Below are 13,359 nucleotides of genomic sequence, written 5' to 3' on the forward strand. Positions count from 1 at the left end.
TTAACCTAAACCAGTTAAGTCGGATACTACATCCATCCAGGCTTATCTTAAACTGGTTTTGGCCATTTTGAAAGCAGTTTATGCTAACTGAACTTTTGTTGTGTTACAGATTTGAACTGGTTTCCAATAACTTATACCAGTGTATATGTAATTTCTATCCCTAACCATAGGGGATAAAATCCTTCAAGTAACAGAAATAAAAGTGTTCATGCCAGGGAGTGGTGGAGCTTATAAGTAAAAAAGTGCTTCTGCGCTCAGACACTACAGGGAAGAGCTGCATTAGAAACAGATTAGATAACAAGCAGAAGAAGGAACTACAGAGAAGCCACAAAATAAATGATCTCCTGTGAAGGAAATCCATATATGCTGCATATTGTAAGAATCTTCCTACACAGCACAGCATTTCTCTGTAGGAAGGAGATGGGCTATATACAAAACCCATTTCAAATGGGACAGAACAGTCAAGTGTTCACAGCTGTTTCATTCAAAATATAAAAGAAATGACACTGTTCAGACTCCTCCTCGTTCCACCAGGTGGCGCACGGCACATTATTCCCTGACACAGGGCCTGTTGCAATCCCAGAGTGTCCTGACAATTTTGTTACTCTTTCACTGGCTTTGGACCCCAACCAGGGACAATGGAACACAAGTGCTCCACTTGTCTTTGGTTACCAAGATCTGATCCCTGTTACCATCTCCCTTGATCAAAAGCAAGCCAGAACCAGATATTTCCACTGGTTTTCTACCTGTTCCTTTTGCTCTGATAAATGAGGAAGTGCAGGATTTTTATAAAAATCAATATGCTGCATGGTGCATGCAACATGATATATACTGAAGAGAAGATAGATGAGCTGACTTAATATGTCTTTTCTGTCTATATATTGCATAAAGCTTCATCTGGTAAAACAGAAGGCACAGATTCAAATCTCAGAGTAGGTGTCACAGTGAATGTGATTTTTATCAGCACTCTCTGGCCTCAGTCTGGAGTATGTTGTCAGATCTGTCCCCAGTACAGAAAGATGGAGACTGATTTTTCTCCTTTCTTTCTCTCATATCAAGTTCTGGTTTCTATTCTTCTTAGGCTTCAGATAATGGTGTTTCCCCACCCAGTCTTCCCTATCAATGTGGAGGGCCAATTATTTTGAAGAGTTCTGGAGGAATCCTGAGATGTCATGTCACCCTTCGATGTTCCTATCTTTTCAGCAAAGAGTGATCAGTGCCACACTCCAGGACAAACTGCTGCACTTGGACAGTCTCGTGACAGCACTCAGCAGGCTTCCAGGTCTCAGCTCAGAATGAAAAACAGCAGACAGCACTATGCATTAGAACTGAAGTGCATTGGCAAAAGGTGGGAGCAAAATAAATTTATAAACTCGTTTTTATTCTAAGTGCACTTCACCTTTAGGAATAGCAAAAAAAAATACTGCTTTACCTAAAAAAGTTTGGTTTGACATATCCTGGCACTGTGCAGATCAGTAAATTTCCAATATGCATTGGAAGCTTTTTACTCCCTCTGTATAAAAGCAGGTAACAAGTGTTACAGTTAGAGTCTTTATTTTGCACCTTTCTTCCTTGCAACTTATTGTTTATCTTTTTATTTCATTGACCAAGCAGAGTATTTTTCACCTACTCCCAAAAGTTGATTGTGATATATAAGTTTAACTGCAAATATAAGGGACAGAAAAGACAGCAGAGAATGTATCATGGTGATTAGTGCAGCATGAGAACCCAAATGAAATAGTATAGATGAAAGAGAGCCTTTCAGAGGAAAAGACTGAAAGAGATTATGAGGGAGAGGACAAGGGAAGGAGAAAGAAAAAGTGCCAAACTGATCTATAGTATAGGTAGATGCTGCTCCTCTGACTTCAGCTGGGTCCTGCCTCCTAACACCATGGTTCTATTTGGTCCTCTAGGAGGGAAAGTGGAAATAAGAAACTCATGAGCAGAAGGTGGAGGTGAAAAGGGGAGGTTTAGAGTGTGGTTTCCTGAACCCACCACTTAAGAAATCATAAAGCCTTGTTTAATCAAAACCATGGCTAAAATGTAAACACATACTCACGTGCACACCCAAACCACTTGGTTGTAAGTGACACTCTAAGCCCCTTGCAGCAAAAAGCTGTTCACTCACTTTCGTCATCTCTTGAACTTTCAAATGATGCTCTTTTAGGCCCATGCGCACAGAGGTTGGATGAGTGCCCCCTCCCCCACTTTGCTTTGTGTGCCAGATGGATGGCCTGCATGGCTTCCCTCTGCAAGAGATTTTTGTGGTGGAGAAGCCTCCAGCCCCACCACATATACAAGCTGCATGGCCTATTAGGGAGCACCTTTGTAACGTAATTGGATTTCTCCCCTTGTTAGTTTGCAATGAAAATGTCATCTGTATCAGGGAGGCACCCATTCATCTTGAATTAAATTCAGTCCTCTCTTTGGTGAGCTGCGAAACCATTCACACTGCGGCAGGCAGCTGCAACTGGAAGCTTCCCTAACAATACCCCATGTTGCTCTGGAAGCGCAGCTCCTGCTGCCCCGCAGGGCCGGACTGCTCTCTCTTTGCCCATATCTATTACACCTTGCAGCCCATTCCTGAAAAATAGTAACACTCCAGACAATGCAGGGGAACTGGGAGGATGAAAGGAAACTGAAGGCCTTGGCTTCCAAGCTCATCTCTGACTGAGCATGTCTCATGAGATCCTCTCAGAGGCGGAAGCTCTGCAGAAAAGGAGCCCAAAGAGGAAAAGGCTACAAATTCCATTCTGTGAATCCAAAATTCCATTCAAAATCCTCGGTGTCTTCCATCCCTCCCCACTGAATGTTTGAGGCCTACTTAAGAGTTAAAATTAAATAAACTATATTAATCATTAACATAATTACAAGTTAATTATATTCATGTTAATGAATTCAAAATTGGCAGAAAGCTCCAACACAGCATGTGTGACTGGCAAGCAACTGCAGGCTCCTGCATGGCTGACATCGCATCTACCCAGGAGAAATACCTATGTAAGTGGCTGCTTCGGAATACATGAAGGATTAGCACTCAACAGACATGAATATGGTCATGTAAGACACGCACACCTGGCACAAACATAAGAGGCATGTTTGTCACCCTCATGCACATGTATGACAAGTCTAACTGACATGTACACTCATTGATGTGCACCTACCTGATCTTGAAAAGGTTGTCTTCCAGGTTTTGATTTCTAACACAGCTAACAGGCCCTGGTTATTTTGTAATATATTAATTAAAACAAATCTCTGAAACACTGAAATAGCTTAGGAGATATTTGTCCACCTAACATATGAAAGTAATATGTTCCAAGTCATGGACATCATTCCTTTTTCTTGTGGTGAAGGTAATTGCTGGCTCTAACCTCAGTCTAGGATCTCTCATCTTTCACAAGTTCTCACCACTGATGAGTCTCATAAAATCATCCATCTGCCACAAACCCAATATCCCTTAAAATTACCTTAGCATGGAATGCAGCTCCCTGAACATCAGCAACATAGTGCCCTGTGGTGCTGGTATCCATAGACTAGCCAAGTTAAAATGTATGGTGCCTCCTCTAGCATAGTACCCCTTAATATAATGTGGGGGGAGAGGGCAGGGAAAGCAGGCATGTCCAAGTTACAAGGCACAGCACCTTCCATATCAGCACAAACCTATCCTAATTCCTCTGAGACATAAGAAGCAAATTACCTTAAGGTTTGAACAAAAGAACATCCTAATAATTCTCCAGAACTGGAGCAAAAAAACCTCAACAACAGCACAGTCAAAGCAACTAGGAGGGGGTGATTTAATCCATGAGTGGTTCTAATTCATTTCAATTAATCAGATTTTAAGGATATATTAAGTTCCTTAGCTAAGTACAGCCTACTGTGAAAACCTTCCAACCCACTCTGAGCATCCATGCTTCAAATTCAAGCTGACACTGGAACAGTGCTGGAACAGTGTCAGCTAAGAGATTATGTCTGGTGATTAACACATCTGTTGTCAAAGCACCCAAATCCCTTGTGCTCACCCTCTTGTTTCTTCTCCACCTCTGTGGAAAGAGCAGGAACAATTTACTAACAGGATTAGTTCTGTCACTTGGGTTCACAATGAGGGCCCCCATCATTGAAGGCCCATCGCTGTCAGAGCTCCTCTCAGATGCTCTGCCTCACTGTGGAAGTAGAAGCAGTGAGACAGCGGAAAGATAAATACATGGAAATCAGTAGGGTCATTTCCCTCTGCTGGTTTTCAACTGGGGGAGATGAGTCTAGAGTAGGTTACATAAGAAGCCAGTCAACCCCTGCCGTCTCTGCTACTGATATAATAATTCACATTCCTAAATTAGCTCAGCTGAGGTACTGGGACCATCTCCCATGACACCAGCCTGGCTTTTGTACAGTTCCCTTCACATATGGGTAGTACAGTCCCAGAATGCTATCCACTGCTTGGCCTCTACATTGAAAAACTCTTTGCTTAGGTACCATTTGCAATGATGGTGGTCAGCCATTCATTAGGAACAAACCTGAAACTATCAAGTTATTTTACACTGGCCACCAGAAGGCTTTCAGAAAATAACACTTTTCAGTGCTTTCCAGTTAAAGATGGCTTCGGTTTAAGAAGAGGCACCTGAGAATGTTAACCTAATAGCAGCACCAACGCAATTGAATACAGTATGATGGCACTGCACCACCTCAGTGCTGTCAAGGGTTAGTGAAGAATCTTGGTGAGATTCAGGCTCAGCCCCATCTGAGCATATTAGGGTCAACTGACAACTATGGGTCTCCATTTAAATAATGCCATGTTAAAATCCAGGCTTGCTAACCCAATCCCCAGAGCTAACCAGTTCTTTTGCAAGGTTGAGTTTAATAAAGAAACTTGTTCCGCTCTTAAGTTGTATCTCTACAGATTTCCCAGCACTTGTGGAGCCTCAGCTCAGGGAAATACCATTGATTATTGCTAGTCCTGCCACACCATTACAGGCTTAAGAAAAGAAAAAAAGTCAGAGATGAAACCATTTTAAAAGAGAAGTGTGTATTAAGAGTTACAGAACAATTTTATTATAACAAAATGGCATGTTAAGAGATTTTTCCTGCATCTCATTTCATTTTTTAGCACAAGGCTCTTGTTATCACAGGAAACAGAACAAGGTTTGAGGTGTTGCTGTTAGCATTTTTGTACTCCTCCAAGGAAAACTCGATTGACAGTCAATTTGTGAGGCACAATTCCCTTCATTTACTCTGTTGTTAGAAGAACAACAGCTGCCTGCATCCATTACACAGAGATCATAACACACACACCAGGTCTCACTTATAGAACAATGTCCTTATTAAAATACACAGGGAGAGTGAACATGTAATAAGCCATTACGGTGCCCAGTTGGAATTCAGATCTGTATTTGGATATTAACTCAAACTTCCCGAAAACCAGGGAGAATTTTAATTCAGAGTTGCAGTTTGGCCCCCTCTAAAAATATTGGCCTGATGACTGGATCTAGATCTAAATGAGAACTTCCTCCAAAATCCAGATCTGCTGTCTTTGTTGAGCCCTCAGTCTGTTGAGAAGGTGGAGTTATTGCTCACTCATTTTCAGCTCTTCAAAGGGAAAGTTCTTAAGTTTTTTGGCCTTGGAGATCTTTTTCACAAGAAAGAAAGCTTTTAAATGCATCAGGCCACAGCACCATCTCTCTAATGTGTTTTTATTTCCACTTCTGAAGGTTACCAAAGACTTTATTGTTCTAAAATGGGTCCCGCTCTCCATATACCTCTAGGTCCAATGACTCATCCTTGCTGGAATCATTCCAGTGGCAGCAAGGATTGAGCATTACTAAAGATGACATCAGTTCCCCACACAATGGAAGAAAGGGAGCAAGTTCTCATTCAAATACACATATCCTTGGTGTTTACCTGAGCAAGAGAAAAGTGCTAGTAATATCAATTGTTTTATGAGGTTCTTCCATGTTTTTATTTTCAAACTTCTTCTAGCCTTTCCACTCTCTGTAGTAAAGACCCCTTTCCAGCCCCTTTTTTACAACCTTCCAGTTCTCTGTGTATAAGACATAACATGCACCCACTTCACCCACTCTTCTCTCTTAATTTTACCTTCCCCGTGCAGTGTTTCTTTGGGATCAGATAGGCAATTACACAACAATCCCTACCTTCTCCAGGATGTTTCAAATTGTCTCAAATCATGCTGGTTTGTTTCTGTACCCTACTGTTCCCATTTCAGGTCCCCTTTCTACATCTTAACTGAAGTTTACACTATTTGCATGAACTCTCCAGCTGGCTGAAGTGACTGGTCAAACTAGACCTCAGTCAGACAATCTTCAGGGAGGAGCTGCTTAACATGGAAAAACGCTACCACTAGGATTGTGCTCCCTGTGCATTCCAACTCCCTACTGCTACTCCCCTTAAATGCGATGCAGTAACACTCTCAGGAGAAAGGGTTATGTACATGCAGAAACACACACTCCATGAAGACACATACACGCACACGCACACACATATATACCCACATGCATGCCTGACAAGGAAACCCACTCTTTCTTTCACCAAGCAGAAAGCAGTAATGGCTGATAGTAGGGCTCTATCATCGCTGGCTCAGGTGCGAGATCACATAGATAAGGCCCACCAACAGCAGGCCACGCACCCCCACCATCATGAGGAGGAAGAGCAGCAGGATGGACATCACTGGCTCTACCACCTGGTTGCCAAGGTTCCATAGGGGGAATCCCATATTCACAAGCTGCTGGTTGAGCTCTGAGAATGGAGACCTTCCCCTCAACCTCGCATTCTGCTGCTGCAGTGGAGTAGGACCGCCATTAGGCAGTGTGTTGAAGAAACCCTGCAGACAAAGAGAAAATGAACTCAGCAGACTTATGCCAGACTAGTGGAGGGGGCAAAAGCTAACACAAAGCACCAGGAAGAATCTCAAAAACATTCCTGTTTATTAAATCCAGAGTGCAACGTGGTCAGAATTAGCTCCCAAGGGCAATGGAGAACAATGAGGTGCCAAGAGCATAAGTGATTGCCTGCCTCTGACAAGCATTTCAGAGGAGCTGTCTGCCTTTTGCACTCTAAATCAAAGGTCATACTGTGGGAAGGGGAATGGACAGCAGAGCCTGTAGAACCATGCCTCTGGGTTGCCCACAAAATACAAAGTCTCTCTCTCGCTCTCACACATGCATACACCCCCATATCTAAATCTCGAGGCCAGAAACACAAGCTAGGATTGGAGCCAATTTTATATAAAGTGGAAAGAAACACTGACAGTTGGAAACAGGAAAAGAGCTGCTGTTCCTACTAAGACCTTCCTTGTAATCTCTGCATGGTGAGGATCTGTGGATCTGGAAGGAACACATCAGGCCAAGACGGGAAGAAAGGAAGACACCTGCTACTCTGAAAATAGATCTAGACCAGAATTAATGCTGTTTATACCAGAGGTGTCTAACACATGATCTGCAGACTGGATCTGTCCTGCAGAACCATTCCATCTGTCCTGCCAGTAGTCCAGAGGGCTACCAGAAGTTAGGGTTGTAGCCACTGAAGTTGCCCTGCTGACAGACCCTAGACCTTGACAGACACTGCCAACGGTAGCACAGGGAGTGAGCAAGGGCTGTGCAGATACACCCTGGGGACAAACAATCCCTGGCACACCTACAGGCTTGGCAATGCCAACCCGACCTGCACTACGAATGAAAAGGACCTGGGGGTAATAATTGACCACAGTATGAACATGAACCAGCAGCATGACGCTGTAGCCAGCAGGGCCAACAATACCCTGGCATGCATTAATCGATGCATCTCCAGCAAAACCAAAGAAGTGATTCTCCCACTCTACTTGGCATTGGTGGGACCACAGCTGGAGTACTGCATCCAGTTCTGGGCACCGCACTTTAACAAGAACATGGTAAGGCTTGAGGGAGTCCAGAGAAGGGCCACCTGTATGATCAGAGACTTGCGCAGCAGGCCATACGAGGAAAGGCTGAGGGATCTGAGACTCTTCAGCCTGAAAAAGAAAAGGCTGAGAGGGGACTTGGTAGCAGCTTACCGCTACATCAGAGATGTACATCAAGGGCTTGGTGAACAACTGTCCACCAAAGCACCCTTGGGGAAAACTAGGAGTAATGGTCACAAACTCCTGGAAGACCGTTTCAGGCTCAACATTAGGAAAAACTACTTCACAACTAGGGTGTCCAGAGTGTGGAATAAGCTCCCTCCAGAGGTGGTGCAATCACTACCCTTGAAATTTTCAAGAGGAGACCAGACAGTCACTTTGCTGGGGTCTCCTGACCCCAGTTGTCTTTCCTGCTTGGTGCACGGGGCTGGACCTGATGATTTTCTGAGGTCCCTTCCAGCCTTACAATCTATGAAAACCCTTCACTTGCCTTGATACCACCCATCCCTGGATCCATGCCACTACTGCCCATTCCTTCAGCAGCAATGCCAGTCATCTCACCCCTGATACTGCTTGATGCCCAACCTGGGTGGCCGGCCCCAACTCAGATGCACTGCAGCTGCTGCTAACTGTGAGGATCTGGCCCAGAAGGAGCCCCCACGATCTGTATCCAGCCCAGAGCAAGTTTGACATCCCTGGTTTAGACCAATGTTGGCTCCCCCCACGGGTCACTAACTGTTCACAAATGGATTTATAATGCAGTTTCAGTGTGATGAGTGATAGCAGCACAGTGCCTGTTGCCCAGCTGACATAGCAGACTCCAGAGGGGCAGACAGAGGGACAACCACTGTTTGGCCACTGCACAGATTAAATCTGTGTTTCCTGAAGCTCCCTAGACTGGGAAGTCACTCCCTGTTCCTGCCAACATGCCTACACAACAGAACCCAACTGCTATAAGACACTGTGATACTTGTGCTAATTTTGGAGCTGCTTTTCCACTCCCTTGTGTAGACACAATTGGGCCCATAGAGTGAACCCTGATGCATTTCCACCACTACTTGCTATACTCCCTGCTATTCCCAACAGTCCCCTAATACAGGGGTGGGCAAAATAGGCTCACAGGCCATATCCAGCCCACCAATTAATTATATCTGGCCTGTGGGCAGGTGGTGTGGGCGGTGGCTCTGGCTCCAGCCTCTGCTGGTGCCGCAGGAAATACTGGGCAGAAGCAGCCCCACCTACGCACCCACCCTCCTGGCACCACACAGCAGGCCCTAGGCAAGCTGCACTCAAGCCTTGCCAACTTTGGCTCCAGCCTCTGCTAGCTCTATGTGGGATGCCAGCTGGAAGCAGCCCCACCAGCCCAACTCCACGCAGCAGGCCCTGGGTAAGCCAGGCTCAGGCCCCAGACGCAGCTTGGGCTAGACCAGCAGTGCCCTGTGTGCCCGTGGTTTGGAGCTGGCGAGAGCCACCCCAGGCACTAGGACTGTGCAGTGGGCACTCTGCACCTATGCTCAGAGGCAGTGGAGCTTCCCTGGTACCTCTCAACAGGTGAAGCCCCAGTCCCACCTTGCCTCTTGCAGCGCTGTGAGCTGGCCCAGCCACCTGCTACCTCCTGACTCCAGCCAACATGGTTCCCATCCCATCTGCCCAGGTAAGGTTGCCCCCAGCACCCTGGGGCTGGGGCTCCTCCTGGGGGAAGGAGGACCCCCAGGCTGTATGTGGCATGTCAGGGTACAGGCAGAGGCGGGAGCTCCATTGTGATTTGGGGGGTGGCTGGGCAGTGGCAGGGCTCTGCTGGAGGCGGGGGTGTCCTCCCTTGGCTAAGCGTCCTGCTGGCTGGTTTTATTTCCCTTGGGACAAGCACTTTATTTTGAGCTATTATGTAAATTGCTTCTATATGCACTATGCAAAAACCATAAACCAGGACAAAACATAATTTTTTAAATAAAATTAAAATAATTTATAGCAGATGTTTGATTTTCAGCATATGATTTTTTATCTAAAATGTGTTAAAATTATATTTTCGTTATTAATTTTATGTGTGTGGCCCTCAACAGCTCACCAAAACTTGTTAAGTGGCCCTCCAGCCAAATAATTGCCCACCCCTACCCTAATACCTTGAAAGTACAGTACAGAATATTCCCTCATCTCTGTCTTGCCTAGTTCTCAGGATAAAGCATGAAGAATTATGCAGTTAAAAAGAGAGGTTAATAGTGATGCACCCCCCCATTTCCTCCAGCAATTGTAAAATGCACTGCATTTTTCCCCATATTTTCCTCTTCTGTTGCCTTACCCGCTGGAAAGCATTGTCCCTCTGCTGAGTGCTTGCTCTCACCCGGGGGTCATCATCCTGTACAATATCTCCATTAGCCAAAATCCGCACCATCCTCAGGGTCGCACAGTGTAGCTACCCAGTCACACCTGTAACACAGGAAAAAGTGCTTAGAGCAGTGGCTCAAACTTTTTAGACTCAAGCCACCCCTTGTTAGACTCAAAAACCCCCTCAGAAAATGCCAGGTTAATTTTCACTCTTTTTTTTTTTACTACAGAAAAATAATAGAGCAATTCTTTTGTGGCAAAGAACTCAGAATGACCACAGCAGGGCAGAATGTTAGTTTAACAATATTAATTTATCCTGTGTATCATGTTTGCACACCTAACAGTGCTCACATTGCATGGTACCCTGCAGCACCTTTGAAAGGATCTCAAGGCACCCAAGAGCACTGTAGCACCCTGTCTTAGAGGGAAAGTACCCAGAGGGAAAGCTCAGGGCCCTATCAGCCATTTAACACTGATAAGAGGGAAAACAGGGCCATGTAAAACAAATTAACCATCTTGGCCCAAACTGCAATAAAAGCAAATTTTCCCCAGCCTTTGCATGACCGCACAAGGGCCTCTGAGGAGTGTAGGTAGTGCTCACTCCTGCTGCTTGCCACAGAGCAGATAGAATAAAAGGGATTTAGGGGCAGGAAGCAGTTGGGGCCATCACCCTATAAACATATTGTTATGGATACAGCGGAAGTCCCACTGCCAGAAACTGGAAAAAAAACTACTCTGAATATTGAATCCGCAGAGGAAGAGATATCTGGCTTGCTTCAGCAGAGCTGATAGAAATAGCACCTGAAAGTATCATACGAACACAGAGTTTGAAACTTTAGTAATGTCCTCAGATCTCCCTTCGTACCACCAGCAAACCTCACAACTAGTTTGCAAGTCTGAAGAATTCTAAAATAAACTTTCCCTCTTGCAATAGGAAGCCTCTAAGAAACAGAATTGTAAGTAGATGTATGAGGGCTCTGCAGAACAGTATATTTTGCACTAGAATTTAATAAATAGACATTTATCCTGGTAAGAATGAACATCTGTAACAGCCCAGGAAAACCAGCAAAGACCATGGGTAGGTGTCACAAATCTAGTCACTCAACCTGTGCCTGTATAATGCCTCAGCATGCATAAAGCAGATGGCTTAAAATCTCAGCCGACCTGCACTTTTGCCACTAATTCAAAGTAGTTTTTAATCCAATTAGAATCCTGCAGAAGGTCGCCAAGGGCCAGCACAGCACACTGCCTTACCCCATGCATAAGGGACTGCTCTTTCACCCCAGAACTGTTAGCAATGTGTGTTTCCCTTCTCTGAGAGCCCCCAGGCATTCAGAGCGGCCTGTAGCCCTGTTTGCCTTTTGGATTTGAAAGCTGATCTTTCCCACCCTGACAGACCCGTGCGCATGCTGACTGTGCTACTGATGCTGTGCAGATGGAACCAATACACTAAGTCCTTCCTCTGTCACATCCATGGCTTGGATCAGCCTGGACATACTGTCTGCAAGGATCCACACCGCAGGTTATCCCTGCAGCCTCTGGGGTTTTTTACATAGCTGTCATTTGGCAAGGAGCAGATGTGAGAGGGCAGGGAGGGAAGCAGAGACTGCAGCTCCCTGAGAAAGTGCTCTGCAACCTGCCAGAAAAAGCAGACTCACCTTTGCGGTTCTCTCCCCGTTTACGCCATCCAGGCTCCTGCTTCTGTCACTGACACTTGCAGCCAGGCTGGTGCTTCCCCCAAGCTGACGACACAGGAAGCTGAGGGGATCGAGGAAGAAGGCAGCGTCTCTTACAGACAGACTCTCCCAGACAGAGCAAATCCCCCTTCAGGCTCCACAGCAAAATGCAGCTCTGGCGGACTCAGAGCTCTCTACACCAGTCCCCTCTGGCCATGGTTGTCCTGAAACCCTGCTCCTTGCCACACATGTTTGCTGACACTGGGATGCTGATCCAACAGTCAAAGCAGCCCTGAGACTTCAGCTTGATACGTCTGAAATCTGGGCATGGCAAGTGCCCTTGGCCCAAAGAAAAAGTAGGAAAGGACCCCAGGTACATGGCCCTGCTGGCCACAGCCTAAGGAGTCCTCTGAAATTCATAGTTTCATAGTTTCATAGTTTCAGGGTCGGAAGGGACCTAATAGATCTTCTAGCCCGACTCCCCGCCAGGGCGGGAGAACAACCCAAAAAAAAAAAAAAACAACACACACAACAAAACCTAAAAACAAAAACGGGACTCAAATGAGTCCAGCCAGGTAGGCATCCAGCCTCTTCTTAAAGACCCCCAGGGTAGGGGCCAGCACCACCTCCCTTGGAAGTTGGTTCCAGCTCCTAGCCGCCCTAACTGTGAAGTAGTTTTTTAATTCAGGCCATATGCCTCCAAAGCCACAGCGCGTTGCTGATTTTCACAGAGCTCTCCCCCATACCACAACCCAGTGTTGCAAGACAGTTGAAGAACAAGCCTCCAGCTAATTTTCTAGCATAGGACAAATTCACAAACTAGATTTAGGATTGAGTTTGGGGCCAGATCATTAGAGTTGAAGACTCTTGTGCAGGGACCAGGACTCCCCCACCGTGATTCAAGATGGACTCGAGGGGAATGCCTCCAGACCTAAGGTTGAGGAGGACCGGGTTAGAGTGCTTCTGGAGGGGCTGGACATGTTCAAATCAGCAGGTCCAGATGCTCTCCACCCCAGAGTGTTGAGGGAGCTAGCAGAGGTTATTGCAGGGCCCTTGGCACGGCTTTACGAGCGCTCGTGGTGCTCGGGCCAGGTTCCAGATGATTGCAAGATAGCCAATGTGGTCCCCATCTTTTAAAAAGGGAGGAGGGAGGACCCGGGCAACTATAGGCCCGTCAGTCTTACCTCAATCCTAGGGAAACTCTTTGAGAAGATCATCAAGGAGCACATCTGTGATGGGCCGGCATCAGGGATGATGCTCAGGGGCAACCGGTACGGCTTCATTGGGAGCAGGTCATGTCAGACCAACCTGATTGCCTTTTACGATCAGGTCACAAAAGCATTGGATGCAGGTGTCGCCGTGGATGTAGTCTTTCTGGACTTCAGCAAGGCCTTTGACACTGTCGACCACCCCATCCTCATTAAAAAACTAGGCGACTGTGGCATTTGGACGACAGGGTGAAAAGCAACCTGTTTAAATTTG

At 46.0% G+C, this 13,359-nt stretch overlaps 1 protein-coding gene across 1 annotated transcript; it reads right to left on the reverse strand.

Annotated features, from left to right (window-relative positions):
* Positions 1 to 4,998: 4,998 nt before the first annotated feature.
* FAM241B (family with sequence similarity 241 member B) lies at positions 4,999 to 11,964 on the reverse strand. Its single transcript, XM_014519709.2, has 3 exons — positions 11,860 to 11,964; positions 10,176 to 10,303; positions 4,999 to 6,826 (listed from the first exon to the last, which is right to left on the reverse strand). The coding sequence occupies exons 2-3, from the start codon at positions 10,266 to 10,268 to the stop codon at positions 6,572 to 6,574; spliced, it is 348 nt and encodes a 115-aa protein (XP_014375195.1). The 5' UTR covers positions 10,269 to 10,303; positions 11,860 to 11,964; the 3' UTR covers positions 4,999 to 6,571.
* Between the last annotated feature and the right edge of the window lie 1,395 nt (positions 11,965 to 13,359).

Source organism: Alligator sinensis, unplaced genomic scaffold (genome assembly GCF_000455745.1).
Source record: "Alligator sinensis unplaced genomic scaffold, ASM45574v1 scaffold546_1, whole genome shotgun sequence".
Classification (NCBI taxonomy): domain Eukaryota; kingdom Metazoa; phylum Chordata; order Crocodylia; family Alligatoridae; genus Alligator; species Alligator sinensis.

Coding starts and splice junctions, on each gene's coding strand:
- FAM241B (XM_014519709.2), bottom strand. CDS start 10,268: ATGGTGCGGATTTTGGCTAATGGAGATATTGTACAGGATGATGACCCC. Junction 6,827..10,175: donor GGGACAATGCTTTCCAGCGG/GTAAGGCAACAG, acceptor CTTTGTCTGCAG/GGTTTCTTCAACACACTGCC.